The following is a 20,837-nucleotide window of genomic DNA, read 5'->3' as shown; positions in this document are numbered from 1 at the left end:
AGCTAAATGTAAGCTTGTACTATATGCACCGTGGCACTCCAGTTATCCTATGATAAATTCTTAAATGCTGAGGTAATTTGCTATCTTGTCACATCCATTTAGAAGCACAATCAAAATAGTAATATTATCTCTTGAACCTGCAGCTAATGCAGTCTTTACCAGTTGCTCACTAATGTAGCTTGCTGCATTGTCATAGAGTCTCTCAGAGGTGAGTCTGCCTCTTCCTGCAGTTTGTGATTCGCAATTGGACAGGTATGTTTTTGTGTCCTCGCCAAACTGTGGTGGTGGTTTAGAACCCACTGGTGATACAGTCTTCAGCAGTTCTTGACCAGTGTAACTTGCAGGTTTGTCACAAAGTATCTTGGAGTCCATTTTTTTTGCCAGTTGCGGACCTGAGTCATAATTAGATAGGCATGCTTTTTTGTCTTCTTGGGGCTGTTTCATGTCTTTAGACCCTATTGCCAGTACATTCTCTTGTAGCTGTTTATGGATGCAACTTGGACCTGTTGCACAGAAAGTGTCAGTGTCTGTTTCTTCTTGCTCTGCGGTCTGTGACTGTGGCTGAAAACTGTTATGTAGATAAACTTTTCTGTCCTCAAACTGTTTCAGTTTTTCAGAGCCACCTTGTGTGCTAGAATTGGACTGTTTAATCTCTCTGTTCTGTGAATTTACTTCATCGTTACTGAAAAGAGACAGTTCTGGATCAGCTTGATTTTTGTGGTCATCAGTTTCCTTAGGAACTCCATCTTCACTTTGCAAATAGTTCCTCCTAGAACATGTTGGCTTATTTTGTTTCAGGTTGCCTTTTGAGTCAGTGAGAAAAATTTCTTTATTGGAATACAGCATCTCTGTTCTATCTTGCAGATCATTAATAGCCTTTGAGTAATTTAAGTTGTCTTCAGTGAGGGGCATCAAATACTGACACTTATATGGAGAAGTCCTGTTTTGTTGAACACACTCATACATTCTCAAATAATGAGTGAATGTTGTTAGAGTTAATGCAAGTACTTCATTGTAATCCAAAACCTCCCAAAGCCCATTAGAAGCTAAAATAAGAAACTGACAAGTATCATCGATAGGGACAGATACAGTATGAGGTACAGGTATAACAGATCTTTTCAGTACTGGATCTCCATGATGTCCAAGACCCCTTGTAGTTCTCAGGTACCCCTCTACTAATCCGTCTGGTTCATTAGTGCTGATGTTTCCACCATTCTGAAGTATGCGTTTTCTCTCCATTACATTAGAAGTGCTGTGCTCTTTTGAGAGACAGTGACTCTTTCCATTTTTGCATAAGACTGCATGTGCATTACCTAAAATTTTAAAAAGATAATATTTTGAATTCTTGCATATTTATTTTTTTTCTTAAGATACTGCTGTTACATTAACAGTTAGCCTTTTGCTAAGGACTAGGAAAAAAATGAAGGTCATAGTTCAATTATCTACTGCCACAGACAACAATATGTCCATCAATGAATCTGGTTCTATTTTACAGCAAAGTTTTCTGTGTTGTTTTTCCCTCCCATTATTCAGAAGACTATTCCAGAACCTTATTCTTCTGACTGCAACTAAACTCTTATGAGGAATCTTAAGTGACATTTCACTCAGTTTAAAGTGCAGTCTGATGGAAATGTTGCACCTTGGCTGGTTTTTAAGCAAGAGTGCATATTTTTCTCAAATACTTTTTTTTTTCCCTAGGAGAGTGTGTGCTTTCAAAATATTATGTCTGAATGAACTCATCAAGTTTCAGGTTCAGACTATTTTTAGCCATGTAAAATTTCTAGTACCTGAAAATAATTTGGACATCGTGTAGAATTTACAGTTTACTAACGTGATGCCTTAAATCTCTTCCTTGGTTAAGGGACCCAAGGGAGCAAGAGTTCTCACAGTCATCATGAGAAGTTGAGGACTAACTTCTTTCCTTTAGTAGGAATAGGTACTTTACCTTTCCCTCAACACTTTTGAAATCTTCAGGGTGAGAATGAAAAGTGTTAGAAATTGCAACACTGCAGGTGACTAGTCTTGTCAGACTTGAATGCAGAGCGTACAGAAAAGCAGCTCTGAAACAAGGTGATGTATTGTTTGAGATCTTCTGTGGCTATGCTGAGAGAAGACCTTTTTTTTTTGTTAGAGGAGGTTATTGGTCTCCTCCCATGTGTTGGCATAAGGGCAAAAGTGATGTCTTGCAGAATCAACTTGAGTGGGATGGTAGCTTTCCAGACACTAAGCTGGCTGCAGTATGTTCATTTATATTGTATTTTTAATATCATCTGGCTAGACTAGGGTACAGATCTCTGAAAAGAGTTCATAAGTAGGCGCTGCTTATACAGTAGTTGTATTTCTTGGACAGTATTGGCATTGTCTAGTGTAGGAGACAGCTAAGTGTAGTCTGTGTGAAGGCAGATTTCTCTAGAAGGTGATTCGGAATATCTAACTGAAAGAGGCACCTTTTTTTATTGATTATAGAATGTAGATGCCTTAAGTTATGCTGTGTGAATGTTTCCTTGTGCTTGCTCCCTCCTTCCGCTGATTTCCATGGAGAGCTAGAAGATTGTCTAAAATTTCCTTTCAACCCTCGGAGTAAGACCACCAGCTGTAACCCTAACAAAGGGCATAGTGTAACCCATGTGGAACAATTTGACTGCAAGAAAGAGTAAAATCTAGTGGCTTTTGGATGCAAGTCTTTTGTCTGCAAACCAGAGACAGGGCAAAAGAATCGACAAAAACTAGTTGACTTATCCATGTGGGACTAAATGAAGAAGACAAGGCTGGCCAATGCCACCATCTCCTGCTCCGCATATGTGACCATCCTCTTCAGTTGCTTACCTCGTGCTGAAGGAACGTGTCTATGCTTCTGTAAGAACACATTCCTGGGGGGAAAATGAAGGTTGATGTTGTGCAAATCTTTCTTTGATGTGATACATTTGGTGGAAAATTCAGTGTATTAGATTAAATAAATGTGTATTTAGCAGTGGTTCAAAAATGTGGACTTTAATCATAAAAGGCTTAAAGTATCTCTGATCAACTTCAAGCTTTAACTCATTAGCAGAGCTTGAGTTTACAGTATCTTTAATTGCAGCCAGCATAAAACCTTATCTGGGAGGGAAGGATGGAGGCAGGTAACTAGAACCAGAAGACTTAGGTTGGGTGAATTCTCTACCAAATTTTCTTACCTTCATTTTACCTCTCGAGCTCATTGTAATAAAAATGGGTTTCTTCCCCAATAAGGTGAAAACAAATGCGTCTGAAAACATTACAACTTTTATGTGTGTAGAATGAATATCTGAGCTAGCGCTAAACTACACTTTTGATACCTGTAACAGTAAAGTTCAGGTAGCTGCAAAAATGCTTGTTTGAGGTAGAGAAAGTATGGCTATAGCAACAAGCGTTGGGAGAAAGGAGGAGAAGAAGGGGGAGGGGGGAACAGACCACAGTTACTTAGTTCAGTGTCGGTGCATGTTCAAGTTGGTTTATAGTGTCCCTCAGACTGCCAGAGGATTGCATATTATTGTTAAGAAAAAAAACAACTTCTTTTTTTTAAATCTGGGATCAGTTTTTCCAAACATGGAATATGATCTTTTTTTGCATCCTGAAAAAAATGAAGCCTCTAAAATAGTTTTCCCTTTCCCTACTGATCTTTGACCCTCTTGATTAGTCTCAGTCAGATTTCATATAAAGGAATATGAAGAAGTCTTAGAATTTTCATTAATACACTCATCTGAGGAGGAAAGAGTGCCCCTGTTGATGGAAAGTTGCAGTGTTAGCACACTCCTTACTAATGCACTAGGGAGAGTGATAAAAAAAGTATTATAGTGCTGGGCATGTGCTTCAAGCAGAGACTGGAAGATACTAGAGAATATAACTGTAGACACAGATCCATTTGAAACTATTCACCCAGCAGCTTTTTTTATATAATTCTGCTTGTGTATGCCTTTATGGGAAAGCAAGCATCTTCCTTGTTACTCTTACAGCTGTCTTACATACACAAGAGAACTTAACTGGTAACAAAAAGCACGAAGTGGGAAGATATAATGAGGTGCAAAGAACTGCGAGAGCTTTGTGTAGTGTTTGCTGCAGTAGGGCTGGGTGGAGAAGCATTAGGAATGTATCAGTGTTTCTGATTGTAATTAATAACTGATTTTCTACACTATAGAAAGGCAAAGCAGGGTTCTACTTCATAAAGAAACGGGTCTGACTAGATCTTCCATAACAACAGTAAATAACAACCAATTCCTATTTCAGAAATTATTAATTTGGATGATCCCCACAGATCATGTTTTCAGTTTGCTGGTAGCAAAATGTGGTGGCACTTAGTCTCAATGAAACAAATTAATAAAAAGAGTATCTTAAGCATGTTTCATTGACACGAGGGGTTTACCAGATCTAAAATCAGATTTGTGATTGCCTGCCCTAAAATGATGACACTTTAAATTTCCTCTTGATTAAAAAAAAAAGTCCTTACTACTCTTACAGAGGTTACTTGTGTATTATGGAATGCTTCCTAACTGTGTCCTTCACGTTAGTAAATTGACTTTACTGCTTTAACTCAAATACCATATTGAAGCTACTTCTCTAACAAGCTTAATACTTATTGTCTAATACCAGTATCACTTGTAAGGGAATTTATCATGTCTCCTTCACGTTGTCAAGTTAAAGCAATTGCTGCTTTTTATCTCTAGATAACTACTGCCAACAAATCTCTAGATTAGCTTATTTTTTCTTTTATTGGGTGGAGAAAAAAAAAATCCTGGTGTGGAATGTACATACCTATATTAGCAATGTGCAGTAACCCAGCACCACCTTTGGCTGTCCTGGCTAATGGACTATGCGTGTTGTTTTCAGAACGCTTGCTTTCTTCATTCTCCGTGCCATCTGTCTCTTTGCTGGGGATTCTTTCCACCAAACAGGTAACCGCTGAACAGCCACTCCAGCGAACTTTGGAAACCTCATTCCTTCCCAGTCGTAAAAGTCTGTCCATTCGCCAAAAGGACTTGGCATATGCTTTGTGAATCCATTTGTAAGTATTGGTCTTGTTGGTCTCGTCATTGCCTGGTTTATCAGAGAAAATCTTCTCTCTTTCCCTGTAATCTGCCTTGATTACTGTGGCAAAAGTGTCTAGAATTTGCTGTTCTTCCTTACTCTTTTTGTAGGAAGAATCTGTTTGAGCAAGCTGGTCAAGAAATAAAAGTGGAAGCTCTGCTGCAACTGTTTCTGCAGCTGTCACACCGTGAGAGCCATCAACTAACCCCAGAAAACATGTATCTGACCTATTTCCATAGTTGTCGAGCACAATAAATCTGTCTTCCATGTCTCCCTGCCATGTGGAATTTTTATCTTGGCAAATTGATAATGCTTTTATTAAAGAATTATTTACTTTGTTAAAAGTACTAGGATTGTTAATATTAGCAAGATCACAATATGATGTAGGAGTGTGATTATCCATAAGGAATTCAAATGAATAATCAATCTTCTGCCTATGTGTCTCAGAATATTTAGGAATCCTCATCAATTTTGAAATTAGTTTCTGTCTCTGAGCCAAAAGTGTTTTGTTGTCAATCTTTGTTTGTGGGCTATCAAAGCCCAGCAAAGTTAGGGCTTTGTGGGTTTTTTTATGATAAAGAAGATGGTATGGATATATTGTTTGTTGACATGCAGAGCAAAAAATTGAAATGTGCTTAGAATCATCATTCTCAGGTGCAATTGTGACCTTCTCCAGGTGGTCTTCCTCATCTCTGGAAAGTTCAAAATGAGGTGGGTTTGTTTTGTCCTGAGATTGTTCCTCCCATGTCATTCTATAAAGGAGTTGAATATGTTAAGTGTTTTCATATTTTCATATTTTCATATTTCAATATTTTAATATTAGGTAACACTACATTTGCCTAAGCTTTGTTCTTACTCTCTTATAAACTCTGAATTGCATCATTGTGTGCTAATGCATACATGGTCAAGAAACTGGGAAACCCATGTGAAATTATATAAAAATTGTACCTAATAACTATGTTAAAATCAGTAATACAACAAAGTCAAGAAGTGAAAAGTTTGGAAATACAGAGTTCTTGACACAATTTAGATTATTCTTGTACCTAGTGAAGTTTCAGTCAGTTGTTTCCTCCTTGTGATTCAATGCATAGCCCTGTGCCTTCACACTGTTAGAACTGGAAATAGGACGTAGTTCCTCATCAGCTTTTCTGTATCTGTTCATCGCTTTCCAGACATGGTAGTGGAGTGTAATTGGGGGGTGGGCATATTCAAGATTAAGATTTAAAAAAAATCTACCAATCTTGCATGGGAAATACGAAACAGAGCCAGAAGCACTGGTATATCTCTAATCAAATTAGTCAAATCTCACTCTCATTGCCACCAGTTTCAGTTGTGAGGACTTTAGGAGTCAATTGGGAAAAAAAAAAATATTTTATACCATTGTATTTAGGCACTCAGAAGATAAATTACATTTATGTGGACAATATTATATTGTTTTTCTTGCTTATCATAGCTAGATTTTGCAATGTTCGTGTTCCTTTAATGTAGGATGGATTTTGAATGTGTCCGTTTCTAAATCAAGAAAGCATAATGAAGAGCAAAAGTATTATCAAATGGGCCAAGCAGTGTTTGAGCTTTGAGGTCTGGGGGAAACACCCCTGCGCCCTCCAGCCATCAGGATAGGAGGAGAGATGCACTTTGCAGCAGAACTTGCAGAAGAGCAACGAGGCTGAAAATGTGGAATCAAGGACAGGTACTGCAAGGACATCAGAGGGCCTAGCCAGCACGAGCCTCTCTGCCTGTTCTCCAGCCAAAGATAATATCTTTCTCCTGTCCTCGTGCACCTCCTTTCTCCCACTTCAGCTCCTTGCTCCAGTCTCCCCTTCCTCGCCAGCTCACTCCCACTCTCCTCAGTCTCCTTCCTCGATGCTGTCTTACTATTCTTAAGTCTGGCACCTGGTGCTACAAACCCAGGAGACAGAGCTGTAGAGTAAGTCCTAGTGAGGCACTCCCTGATAGAGGCCAGCCGGCGCAGAGAGGACTGCCTGAACTCAGCACCTACACACAGGCATGTCTCCACTCAGCACCGGCAAGCTGATGCTGCTTTTTAGATATTGTAACTTGTTCTGATTTGGGTAAATTTACAAGAATGATAAAGGTGCAATGCTGATGCCATCTCACCCAAATTTCCAAGCCCTAGTTTAAAACCTGACAATCTTGGAGATTTCTCTATAAAATACTTATTAGAATTTTGGTTTAATACATGCAAACCAACATATTTTTCAAATCATATTCTCAGAAAGAGCTAAACCATATTACGTGGAACTTTTTCAAATGTTCTGCTTCAGGATTGGAAAATTTCAGTATGAACAGTTAATATCTGGCAGAGTTTTAAGTTATTGAAAACATGAGGCAACGCTATTGGTAGCAGCACTGATAATTCTGCCCATAATTTGAAATTAGTAAGAAACCATGTAAATATCAATATTGCTTAGGCAGTAGATGGAATTAATTGTTTGAATGGCTACTGCGTCCTATAAAGTCATGTGCAGCTAAGCCTTACAGCTGTTTGCATAACATCCTCTCCCCCTAGATCAGCACATAACATACAGGTATGGACACCATAATAACATACAAAATCCTGACACCATGTGAGAAGGTCAGCTTGCCACCCTACACATCATGTCTCTACTAAGTATGAAAATGTAGTGTTTAATTTAATTGTGTTTATTTTATTTAGTGTTTAGTATTTATGTGTGTATGGATGAGAAATCAGACAAAAATGCATTTATTACGGATTTTTATTATATTCTCTCTTCTGAGATTTCTGACTTTTGGTTAACCTTTGTTAGAATCATAGAATGGTTTGGTTGGAAGGGACAGTATCATGGAATCACAGAATCGTATAGGTTGGAAAACACCTTTAAGATCATCGAGTCCAACTGTAAACCTAACACTACCAAGACCACCACTATACCATGTCCCTAAGCACCTCATCCAAACGTCTTTTAAATACCTCACCTCCAGGGATGGCGACTCAACCACTTCCCTGGGCAGCCTGTTCCAATGCTTGGTAACCCTTTCAGTGAAGGAAAATTTCCTAATATCCAGTCTAAACCTCCCCTGGTGCAACTTGAGGCCATTTCCTCTTGTCCTATCACTCGTTACCTGGGAACAGAGACCGACCCCCACCTCTCTACAACCTCCTTTCAGGTAGTTGTAGAGAGCAATGAGGTCTCCCCTCAGCCTCCTTTTCTCCAGGCTAAACAACCCCAGTTCCCTCAGCCACTCCTCATAGGACTTCTGCTCTAGACACTTCACCAAAGACCTTAAAGATCATCTAGTTCCAACCCCCCTGCCATGGGCAGGGACACCTTCCACTAGATAAAGTGTCCATCCAACCGGCCTTGAACACTTCCAGGGAGGGGGCATCCACAACTTCCCTGGACAGCCTGTTCCAGTGTCTCACCACCCTCACAGTAAGGAATTTCTTCCTAATATCTAACCTAAATGTAACCTCTTTCAGTTCAAAATCGTTAATCCACCACCAGGGCAAACAGCGGTGGTTTAGCAGCGGTAATATCCCACAGCCACATTACAAGAGTAGCCTTTGGTAATTTCATCCTGCTGCAACCTCATCTGTTTTCTGGGGCTCTCTCTTTAAACTTGAAACAGCTACACCTTAAAGTAACTATTTTGCAACTGTTGTCTCTTCCAGGATTTCAGCTGCAAAGTACATTTTCTTCTCTCTCACTATTTCTGTTCATCACTTATGGGTTATAAGCATTTCCATTATTTGTTTTTCAAGGCATGCACTTTTCTCCTGTGGTGACAGTTGTTTGACAAAATTCCTTCAACTGTTTGGGAATTACAGGAGCATTATAAGACAAAGCCCCAACCTCCTCCAGCTCCAATTAATCTTAATACATCTTAAAGAATCAAGTGCCTCTGATCAGCTGAGGTAGATCAATTTTTTTTTTTTAATAAAATCTGTTCTGTAGAAAGTGGTAGTCACTAAAGTATTAGCAGAGCCACTTATAAACCCCTTATGGCACTGTAGTATACCTTGTCCTTGCAGAGGCGAGCTTGCAGGTGGCTACAGCTCTCCATCTGCTGTAGGACCAGTTTATGGGAAAGCCCATTTCTCCACAAGAAGTGAGCATCAGTCTCCTTTAGAAATACTGCACCACTTTAGCATAAGGAGGTATGTGATTAAAACAGCAGCAAAAGAAGTGTTTGCGCAGATCCCTTTTCCTTTATTCTGCATAGTTTGAATTCGAGACTGAGAGATTGCACAAGCCTCTTCACTGCTGTCATTGTGATGATGCGTTCAGGCGTGAGAAAAATTAAGATTAATATATACGGAAAATCTGGTAAACTGCTTTTTGTCAGCCTTTTAAATATGAACCCATTTTACATTTAGTATATATAAAATCTCCTTGGATTAGAGACAGGAAATTGAGAACTTTCAAAAAAATGTTAGTTTGACCTCAGTAAACTTAATTCTTAAGAAACATACTTTATAGATGTTTATATCTCAGTAAGTGGGTATAAGTGCTAACAAACCACAATTTCAGAGCACCAAAACAGTCCCACTTAATTACAGTGTGTAAATAACCAGAATAATATACATAATAATTCATGTAGAACAACAAGATATGCTACGACTCTTCAGTTGCAATCATTTTGTTCATAATTATTAAAAAGGCAGCCCTGATGTTAATTTTTTATAGTATGCATACTCTGCTTATATTAATAGCTGAAAACCTTGTAAAAATGAAATAAAAAAGGAAACATTTCCTTTGTTGATCTTTTATGAAGTGACAAGATCTGTTCCTCATCAGGAACAGATACAGACTTGCAAGTTTTTTGCTGTCAGGTTAAAGAATAACGGTGAGATACTGACAACACAAAGCTAAAGCGCTCGCAGCCTCAGAGAGCAAAAGATAAAATTCAGCTTTCTAGCTCACTGCAGTTTCCCTGTGCCTATTTAGGGAGCCAAAACCCAGCACTGTTTAATGTTCTGAGCTGAAAATAGAAGCAGATAAAAAAATTAGAAGATGCAGAATGGGGAGGGAACCACAGTTTGAGATGGTGTTTTCAAGGGCAAAAGTCCTATTTACTGTTTGTGTCACAGCAAAGAGCCTCTTGGTCAGTGCTTAATCTTGCTACTAGGAAAGGGAAGCTGCTTAACCTCTCTGCCGTACGCTGTCCTGTCTGCAAGAGGGGCAGAGCACGAGACTGCAGGCCAGGGGCTTGTATGGCAGAGAATACCATCACCTCCATAAACCTCGTATTTCTGGCAACCCTCTCTAGCTGTGGCACTTGGAGTTGCTTGCTGTTCATATAGCAAGGTGAGATTATTTTCTGTTCCTGCAGTTTGGCATTAAAATCTAATTTTTTTAATTAGTGAAGATGTCATTAATTGAGCTTCAAGATCCCAGGATCTCATTTGTATCCAAACAGAAGAGTCCCATACGCAGTCATCTCCCTCTGACACATGTTCCTGTCTCCACCCAGAGCGTGCTTCTTCCTCACTTACCTCTGTCATAGTCAGCACTTAACTTGCACAATCTCTGGTCCTGAACGCCTTCCTCCATGAGATTTGGTTTTTTATTATTATTATTTGCTACATACTTTCGGTCTTAGAAAATGCTAATGCTGCTCTTGATGCTGAAACTAGCACTGGGAAGATGCCTGCCTGCCTGCCTGCGGGCGACAGGAGGAGGCAGAGAAGGGCTGTGTGATGTAAAATGGAGGTCACAGTCTCCCTGAGCTTCTCCTCACAATATTATCTGCTAATATGTATAAACAGGCCTCACTGCTGCAAATCCCTGATGAACGAGCACCAGCTTCCTTACCTGTCTTTTCTTTCTTCCCTGCTTTACTTCTTGCCATGCCTTTCCTCTGCTCATGCCTCAGCCAGCGCCTCCCTCTCTGTCCCCCCTTTCCCATGTGCCTGTGATGCTGCAATGTGGCTCCCATTGCCTCCATGCATTCAGCCCTGCTCCTCTCCTCCTGACTGATTTCCCTTCCCTCCGCCTGTCACACAGTTTGGCAGCGGTACCTGCCCTGGAAAATTGTTAGCAAATGCATCATGCCCACATAGAGAAACTGCAGTGGGGACTCTCAGCATTGCCAGGACTGGCCCCTGCCAAGGAGCCCCCACGGGTGACCACTGGGGCTGCAGCATTTGCCATGGTGCAGCTTGACAGTGCTGTGCAGTGCATGCCCTGCAGCACAGCCCGAGCCAGGGCACAGGCAAGCACTGTCACCCGTGCAGGGGCTGCCTTACCAGGTCCCAGTTTTACATGGTCACCTTTGGCCAAAGCAGCAAAGGGCTAATATGTGAAAAACCTTATGTAGCCTTTATTAAATGCATATAAGACCCCTGAAAAACTCTTCACCTGAAAAGACAAACTCATTTGATAACCCAGCAGCCATGCCCTACACCTTCCACCAGTTTTAGCAGAGCTGGCCCTCTCATTCTCCAAAACGATCTGCAGAGGGACTGATGCAGAAGGAACAAGACATCTTCTTCCAAGTGAGTCAACTTAGGTGTGTGAAGTAGCCTACTTACTGTATCACCAGAAGCAATGATGCAGTCTGGTTATGAAAGGTGTGGGAAGAGATAAAGATGAACCTGGTGAGTCACAGGAGCATGCCGGTGGCAGAGCCTGCCTTCGGGACTTGGAACACTCCCACCTCTAGACCTGATAATAGGCAAGAAAGAAGTGATTAATAATTAAAATAATTATGGAATAAATTAAGATCATTAGTCTCCTTATTTATCTTCTTAAGTGTTGTCCAAAACTGGAATCTTGGGATTCCAGGCCCACTGGTTCTGTGTCATCCTATAAAGTCTTCTTAGGTGAGAGTTATAATTCGTGACACTGTCCTCAGCTGGGAGGAAGCATCAAACTGGAAAATGGGAGTAGCAAAAAAATGGCAGAAATAGCTCTTCCTACACCCCAGATATTTTGCAGTTGTTCCTGGTAGCTGGGTCTGTCTTGGTGGGGCAGAGGTGGCCGTTCGTAACCTGCCGAGTGCCTGCGTGGGGCAGAGAGGCTGTCAAGCATCGAGTGGGAATGGCAAGCCCACTGGGCTCGGCATGAGAGGGCAGGCACAGCGGATACGTGAGGTTTTGGGGATCCACAAGGAGAAAGCTGTGGCAGAAGTGGAAGGTGGGTGAAGATAACGTAACTGTGCCTCCTGCACTCTCCTCCCAGCAACACCCTGCCTCCCTCACCCCACAAACCCACATCTGGGTTACTGCTGTACTCCTGGGATTCCTCTGCTTTTTCCAGCTGTACACACCACAACTATAGTTGGTCTAAATGGAGGTTTTTAACTTGTTTAGTTTCTGCAGTTTAGCCAAGTGGATAATCATGGTGCTTGCAGTTGTGTCCCTAGCTCTTAGGATTTCCAGGTGCTCTCCCACACAGATATGGGGAAGGCCCAGGAGTGGGCTTGCACAGTCAGATGTGCTTAGGCCAGTGTAACTTCACCTTGCAGAAATAAAAGGGATTTTTTATGCGGAGTTTTATTATCTAAATCAGTATCATATCAAGGGTGCTGGTCAGCGGCTACTCAGGTGCAGCTAGCAGAAAGGAGGCCCCTTCCCTCCTACCTCCTGCCAGCTGAGCCTGTGCCAGTCACCCAGGGGTCTGCAAGGCTGCCAGCACCGATGGACCTGCCTTACGCAGGGATGGGGTTGTTAGCAAAACTGTCAAAGCACAGGCAATCAAAGTACGCTGGGTAGGGTCTCAGAGAATTGCAGGCATCTCTGCCACATATTAAGTAGCAGGAAGAAGAGAAGAATATGTTAGAGAAAGGAATAAACAAAAAAATTGTGGGGAGGCAGAAGAAAGAAAAGGTAAGGGAAAAATAGATAGTACCTCCCATGTTTGCATGAGGCAATCTAGAGCTCTCACTGCCACAAAATAATACAGTGTAAACCTATGTAGTGACTGCAGATGGCTAAATAACTTTAAAAAGCAGCTTCTGAACTTGGCACACATACTTCACCTTGTACTGGCAAAGGCAGTAAGTGTCCTGTGCTGTGAGAGCCCAGCCTTTAGTTCTCTCACTTGTTTTTTGTTAAATCAAAACTCTGACTGCAGCCAAGAAGAGCATCCTCTGGGTAAGAAGTGAATAAAAACTGCTAAGTGCTCCATCACTAAAAAGAAGTTTGTGTTACTAAAACAGCCGTGAGTGTTGCAATGACATTTTCTCCATTTTTTTTCACATTTTTTTCCTTTAAAAACTGGGTAATTGGATTGTGAGGTTCCCTATAACATACAAAGGCCTAGTGGGAAGGTCTGCCATCTGCATTGTTAAAGTCGCATGTAAGCACCATGGGAAGCTGACAAGATGCTAGAGACAGCATAATGAACAAAACTTTTGTACTGTTAATACTTCCAATGATTCATAAAATATTGATAGCAGTCCTGAATGCATGATGGCGAAGAAGGAGGCCACTTCAGCCACAAGGGATGTGCTAATGAAAGGACACAATAGGTTTTTCTACTCGGAGAAATTCCCTGGAGGGGCAAGAGCTCCACTTTTCACATTTGCATTGAATGGCAAGAATAAAAACAGGTGGGAGAGCAGGAAAAAAGTCCCATCTTGAACAAAAGGAGAGGGAGAGAGGGCTGGGTTGGGCACACTCGCTCTGACTAGGCTGGGAGATGGGGATGAGGGGTACGAGTGGGCTCCCATTGCTCAGCAGCGGGCTGGGAAGTCCCTCTCAGAGAGGCAGCATTCAGCATTAGGCTGCTATTAGTTGAGTCATTCTTTAATTTACGTGACCGAGATAGGCCCCAAAAGCTCCAAATGACAACCAGGCATCAGGCACACCCTAAACTGCATTTTAATTTCCTCTTTTGTGAATGCAACTGCCTCCTTTGCTGGAATAATGCACAAGCTCTTGCATTTAAGCCTGTCGGGTGTTCACAGTGAATTCAGGTGAGAGCAACAGACGCGAGAGGCACGTCTCCTGGGAGCACTGGCTCTGAGCAGGCACCTCTCTAGGCTCTCAGCAGCCTGAGAGAGACCTGAGAATCACAGGAGCTGGCACTCGTGGCTCATCCAGCTCCTGGCTTGCTTAATTTGATGCAGATGAGTAGTCTTCCTGAAGTCATGGGGCTACTCACCTGAGTTTTCGAGCTAAGCCGCGCAGGCAGGAGGCAGGCAGCTAGGCTCACTCGGCTCCCACCAGCGCTTGCTAAACGCCAGCTTCAGAGTCAGTTCTTGTGCAAACCCGCTGACATGCCCCGAAGGACAGAAACTGAAAAATGTGGCGAGGGTTTTTCAGACAATGCTTTGAGTTTGAATCTAATTTGGTATCTTTCATATTTAATGACGAAAAATAAGCACCAGAGTGATTCTGTTGTGCTCAAGTGGAGTTATACATGCATTACAATTAGAAAATTAATATGTATTTGCTTGTAAATTCAGGCAACAGAAAAAGCCAGCTTGGATATATGAAACCAAGAATGACATGCATACACTCATATGTCAAAGCATAATTTTTTTTTCTGTTTTCCTAAAGTAGTGCGACCTGTCATGGCCAAATTATATTCACTGAAGCCACCACAAGTCAATGTAGCCCAAGTTATAGTCCCATGTTTCCAGCCAGCAAACGGTCTTTTCATTCCTTATTCTTGCCAAAATTGTGAATGTAATATTTTACCTGTCATTCCAATGACAGGAGTTTAAAGCAAAGTTCAGCTTTTTTTTTTTTAACTAATATATCTGCACAAAGTTAGAATGAGAACAGTTATTTAAATCAGGCTTAAAGTTAAAAAAAAGATAAAGACTTACCTATTTGAGGTTAAAGAGTGATTTCTTTCTAAGCTGCTTCTCTGCAGTAGCAGGCAGTAGTTCTGCATGTGTAGTGAAATTAGTGTTTATAAATGTTACTATAGTAACTGTATCCGTAGCCACAGGCTGGTAGACTCACTGTTCTGGTTATCTAGTGAGCAGCAAGGTAAAAAGGGGAAAAAAAAAAAGAAACATAGTGTTGTAAGACAGTCGTGCTCTTGAGGATTCAAGGGGGAACTGCAGCAAAAGTGTTTTTTGCCTTTATGCTAACCAGTACCTTACTGTATGCAATAAAGCCGTGTTTTTCCCATTAGACCCTCACAGACACACCATGAAATGTAAACAAATATTTGGGCACTTAACCAAACTCTGTATCTGCTTCATAACAACTTTCAGCTTTGATTTTACTGTAATGGAAGGCTTTTAAAGACCTTGGAGAATAAGGGGAAAGAATAAGGTCGTTCGCCTAGGCTGCGATGCCGTGAACACTTGCCTGTGCAGTTTCAGATATAAATGCACACTGAATGGCCTTAATAAACATCAGTGGAGTTACTCACCTGCGTAAAAATAGTAAATGTATTTTCAGAATTGAAACTTGTAATTCATTTCTATGTGGGTGTGCAAACTTGATGCCGGGTTACATATCATTATAATATGGAGAATATAAAAGGAGAAGATGGTGATTTAAAAAAAAAAAAAGAAGAAAAGAAAAAAAAAAGAAAAGAAAAAACATATTGGGGGATGTAAAGGCTACAGCATCTCCCAGAAGAACTAGGAGTCTACGTTCAGGCATGGACATTGAGTGGTCCATAGGAGCCAATATGTTGTTCCAGATGCGCTCCTCGCTTGTAACATTCGCTACCGAAGAAGAGTTGTGGGAAAGCTGAAAGTGAAACTAAGCAATAACAGTTTCATTTTCAAGCCCGGGAGGAAAGTAGAAAGCTAACCGGCATTAAAAAATGCAAGCAAAGAGTTTTTAGGTGGCTGTTACCACACACCGGCTATTTGTTATTTTAAAACATGATTCAGACACTAAAAAAATAATTTAAAATGTCATTCTCTCTTAAATTTAAGAGAAACTGGATTTTTTTTCCCCCCCTCTTGAATTTGCTGCAAAGCTTGGGGCAGCCGCCGCCGAGGGCAGCGGCTCCTCCACCTTAACAGTCCGTCTTAAAGCACCGGGGATGGCAGCAGCCATCTTACGGGTCGCTGTCACAGCTGCTGGGAAGCCCTAAGCCAGCCCCGGCCTCCGCCGCCGGCTCCTCGGGGCCGGGGGACACCGGCCCCGAGGAGCCGGCGGCGGAGGCCGGGGTGCAGGTCCCGACCCCCCGCTCAACGCCCTCATCAACCCCCTGTCGATTTAAAAACCTCAGCCAAAAAAAACCAACCCAAAACAACCCACACCCCCTTTTTCGTGAACATACTCCAGCGCTTTATTCCATTTTTCCCCTATCATTTCACGTAAATGCTAACTCGCCGTATAACCTTATGCTTGAAAATATCACCGGGCGATGAGAAAGTGGGGGCGAGGGAAGAGGGGGACCACAGGGAAAGTGTTTTCTGACTTCCCCCCCCCCCCCCAATACTACTCCTAACTTTGCAGAAGTTTGGAGTCATCTTTGCTTGCCCCATGCAAGGTGGCAAGGCCCTGTGTCTGCGAGAGCTCTTTATACGCTGGGATTCCCTTCCAAACTAATCTTGCTGCTTCAGGTTTACACATCAAAGAGCCGTAGATCCCACGCAAGCGCCCATGCTCAGTCCCAACCTTTTAAACGGTAGTGCCGTACTATAGAATTGCTATTTGTGGTTTCTCACAGCTCAACCACTTTTTTTACATATGTGCAATGGAGCGTAACCGCCTCAAAACCGAAGCACTTGCTTCTCTGCACAGAGTGCAGTTTCTGTGGCGGCACCATTTACTTAATTTTAGATTTCAATTAAAAGGTAATTGCTTTAAGACCTAAGTTGACCTGCTGCCAACACTTGTTCTTGGACAAAAAAAAAAAGAAGCAAGCCCCAAAGCCATGACGCGAGCAACTGAGCAGAGAGTCTTTGAATTCTCCTGTATTTAAAGCTGACTGGTATTTATATATTGGCTGAAATAGAAATATCATCTGGGGAAAAAAATGAATCGTCCACAGGCGGCTGCGAAGCGCACAGTGCGGAAATGCAATGGTTAAGTCAAACAGAGTAGTGCCGCTACGAGGGGGAACTGAGGCCGGGCAGCCCCGCCAGGTTTCAGGAGCGCGGCCGCTCCGCGCTGCCGCCGCCGGCGGCCCGGGCTCCGCGCAGCCAGCGACGTCGCCTCTTTCTGGGGCAACTTTCCCGCAGCCTCCCGGAGGGCGGGGATGGCCCCGTAGCTGCTCCCCGTACGCAGCGGGTGCCGCCGCCACCCTTTCCGCGGGGGCGCAGGGCGCCGCCCGCCCCCGCGCAGGGACGCGGGCGCGCCCCCCGCGGTGCGCAGCGGCGGGAGGCGGGAGCTGGCCCCCCTACCCCCCCCCCCCCGCCCGGCGGGGCAGGAGCCGCCCGCGGAGCGGAGCGGAGCGGCGGGTCCCTCCTCTGGCCCCCCGGGGGAGCAGCCGGCGGCGGCGCGGCGAAGGGGAGGGTCTAGGGCCGGGCGCCCCGCCCCGCGCCGGCCGGCGGGCCGGGCGGCTGCCGCCGCGGCGAGGGCATGGCGGAGCCTGGCGGCGCCGGGGCCGGGGCGGCGGGCGGCGGCGGGCCGCAGCAGGGCTCCCCGGCCGCCGGGGGGGTGGCCGCCGGGGGGCCGGCCCGCAGCGCCGCCGAGAGCCCCGGGGGGCCCGGCTTGGCGCGCACCGCGGGGAAGAAGGCGCAGCTGCGCGCCGCGCCGCGGGCCAAGAAGCTGGAGAAGCTGGGCGTCTACTCCGCTTGCAAGGTACCCGGCCGCCCGGCCGCGGGCGCCCACCCGCCCACGGAGGGTGGGGATTGACGGGAGGGAGGGGAGGGAGGCGGTGGGGAAGGGCCGTGCCGGGCAGGGGAGGCGGCCCGGCTGCAGCCTGGCGCTCCCCGCGGAAGTGGCGGCTCCGGCGGTGCCGGTGGATCCTGCTCCCCCCGGAGCTTTCCGGCCGGCGGTCGCAAAAATAAACCCCAAACGCGATGGAGACGGGACCGCGGGTGCAGCGCCGCCCTCCTCCTGCCCGAGCCGGGCGGCAGCGGAGGTGCGCGTCCCCGGCGTCCGTCTGTCCGTCCTTCCGCGGGAGGCGGCGGCGGCGGGCGGGGCGGCTCCTGGTGCCGGCCGTAAGCGCTGGGTTCACAGCGCTGCCGCAGCTGCCCGCCGCGTAAACATCCCGGCGGGGAGCGGGGACACCCGGCCTGCCCGGGGGGCGCGGCCCGCCCCGGCGGGGGGAGAGCATCCCCGGCCCCGGGCGGGGGGTGCTGGTCGGCCGGGGCGCGGCGGCGGCCTCGCAGCGCAGAGTTGTTGACATCGCAAAAGCCGCTGCCCCGGGCTGGCACCGTCGCCGGCCGCTTTGGCAGAGGAGCGAAGGTGCGCGGCCACCGGGCCTGGGAAAGTTGTGTCCCCGCCGGTCACATATCGCCGTCCCGGTGTCCGGTGCCCGGGCCAGCAGCGGGCACCGCCGCCCGCCTGCACCCTGCCCCAGCGGGGATCTCTTCTCCAGCGCCTGCCCGGTGCTTGCCTCTCATATTCGGGAGAGCTGCCCTGGGTTTCCCTCCACAAGCACTTTCCCTCCACCTGCAATTTTCTTAGTGGTGGGAGAAGCAGGACTTGCCCGTTTGTCGGAGACGGAGGGAGCCTGGTCAGGGCTGTCGCTCCCGCCTTCCGAGGTCTGTGACAACTGGCATTGTCGTCTGTGCGTGTGCACATGCGGCGCGCAGAGGAGGACCAGCGTGCTCGGAGCATGGGCCGCTGGCTGCGCTGCTGCTGTCAGGGCAATTCCTGGATGCACAACGCGTCTGACACGTCCAGATTGGCAGTGCTGATGTCAAATCTACTAGTAATGCTTTCAGCGTTGAAAATAACTGTTTGTGAGAAACGTGCATCTAATTTTCTCTGTTCCCTTACTTTGGAAACCTCAAAAGGGCAAACGTTTAGTGAAAGGCCAAACTAAATGCTAACGTACATGAGGAAGCATCATAGTATGACTTTGTAGTCCTGTCTTGGTGGTGTGAGGAGCTTTAACTGTATGCTGAAGGCATGGTGCAATGCTGTCACGTGAGGGCAAATTAAGGAAGCCACACATTTCAATTTCTTAGCTGTTTCCAAATGTGCAGGCACCTCCACTTCAGCTTTGGTGCATACGTGGGACATTGCAAGATTACGCTGGTGTCAGTAAGTTAAAAGAGCAGCTAGCGTACTTGAAACTTGCGGCCCTCACTGCAGGCTGGGTGGCATGGTTTGAAGCTTTCCCAGTGCTGAGTCCCTTTTGCACCCCCATATTTTAATGTTACTAAGACTTGCTATTAAATGAAGCTGGTTGTGGGGTGGGTAAGATTTTCACAAGCTGTTAGGGGTGCACATGTGTGTGTGTGTGTGAATTGCTTTTTTTCTTCCCCGGTGGGTTCTTTTTTCTTCCCCTGATGTACCTCCAGGTGATCTTTGTGAGGGCAAAAGCCTTCTCCTGAGGTGCTTTGCCCCACAGAGGTGGCTGTGCTGTGAAGAAGTGCAGGTGGCCTTGTCTCCTCCCAAACCCTTTGCTTTTTTGGGGATGCACCAGCCCCACGTGTGCATGGCTGCAGGTCCTTTGTTGGAAGGGAGGGGAGTGCTGTTTGGGAGGGGAGGAGGGCACGCCGCGGCCTGCCGCCAGCCCTTCTTTCCCTCTCAAGGGGCTCTGGGGTTGCGGTACAGTGCAGAGAGAGCTCGTACTGCTGGTCCTCTGCAGGGGTGTCCTTGCTGGCCCTCTTCTCTGAGAAGTCCTGGGTGCATGCCCCATTGGCACTCCAGCGATGGATGGAGCGGGACCCATGGCCGAGGGCACCCCAGGGCCTCTTGCTCCTGCCAGGATCCAGGCACAGCCACAGCACTAAATGCTGCTCTGTGTTCAGATTAAAATGCAAAACCTACCTTTGGTATTTCACTTCTCGTCAGTAATTCAGTGGCAGGCAGCTTTCCTTCAGGTCTCAAAACAGAAGCAAGTAGGCAGACGGGAAGCTCCTTGTAAACTAATCAAGCGGCTTCTCCTGTGGGATAAATGGGGAAGGATGGAGCAGGGTGGAAGAATGTGTTATTTTTCTTCCCGAACACCTGGCAGGTGCTCCAAAATGACACTGTTTGGCTTGTAACATTAGTGGTTTGCAAGAAACTGTAGCAGTCCAGAGTGTAACTTTGAACTTTTTTTTACTTTGGGTTGCAACTTCTCTTCCATTTATTTTGCATTTCTGTGTGTGAGTACGAAAGAGTGAGAGAAGGCAAACACTCACACCATCTCTGAAGGGGATATCTGTGCTCATTCAAGTAGTGGCCACACGTGAATCTTGTGTAAATCTACATAGAGCTGTACAAGTTGGAGTGCAGAAAATACGTAATTGGCATCCTTAGCATCGATCACCTTCTCCCCTGTAAAATTCATCACAAAATTCAGCACGCAGAATTTATTAGGAACTTAACCTCAGAAATGCTGGGAGTAGCAGAGGCAGGGAGCGTGTGTGTGCTAGGGATGAAGAGCAGCAACACAAGAAGATGGAGAGGTCGGTGGCCGTGTAGAGGGTGAGTCTCACTGGCAACAGCAGAAATGCCGAGCAGAAAAGGGTGGAAGGCACCAGTCTGGGGTAGGGTGCTCAGTCCCAAGGGGGACCTCCTGGTCCTTCTTCAGCGATCCCTTTTCTTCATGGGAAACACGGACAAAGACTGCTGGCAGACATCTTCAGTGTGCCCATATTCTGAGCAGAGCGAGAGTGACGTTTAGGGAGCTGCTGCCCAGGCGAGAGAAATATGGGGTTTGTTTCTTTTTCCTGATAAAAAATTGGGTCAGGAGAGTTGTAGCTGTTGAGCTGCTCCGCTTCACTTTTTCCCCTGTCACAAAAGGTCAGGGTAGAAGGGAGTGAACAGGCTCCTGTGT

At 45.4% G+C, this 20,837-nt stretch overlaps 2 protein-coding genes across 2 annotated transcripts in view; one reads left to right on the top strand and one right to left on the bottom strand.

Annotated features, from left to right (window-relative positions):
- Positions 1-60: 60 nt before the first annotated feature.
- Positions 61-10,531, bottom strand: PP2D1 (protein phosphatase 2C like domain containing 1). The gene is given in 4 exon segments (XM_072851614.1): positions 61-1,313; positions 4,768-5,792; positions 6,084-6,280; positions 10,523-10,531. Coding segments are annotated over 4 exon segments (2,484 nt in total).
- A 6,930-nt stretch (positions 10,532-17,461) lies between these two features.
- Positions 17,462-20,837, top strand: part of KAT2B (lysine acetyltransferase 2B) — a 45,979-nt gene continuing 42,603 nt past the window's right edge. The window contains exon 1 of the mRNA XM_072854001.1: positions 17,462-17,698. Coding sequence (XP_072710102.1) covers positions 17,477-17,698 — 222 coding nt within the window. The 5' untranslated portion in view covers positions 17,462-17,476. The remainder of the gene's footprint in view (positions 17,699-20,837) is intronic.

Source organism: Ciconia boyciana, chromosome 2 (genome assembly GCF_034638445.1).
Source record: "Ciconia boyciana chromosome 2, ASM3463844v1, whole genome shotgun sequence".
Lineage (NCBI taxonomy): Eukaryota > Metazoa > Chordata > Aves > Ciconiiformes > Ciconiidae > Ciconia > Ciconia boyciana.
Note: the sequence above shows the minus strand (reverse complement) of the source record. Positions and strands in the feature narration are given on the sequence as shown.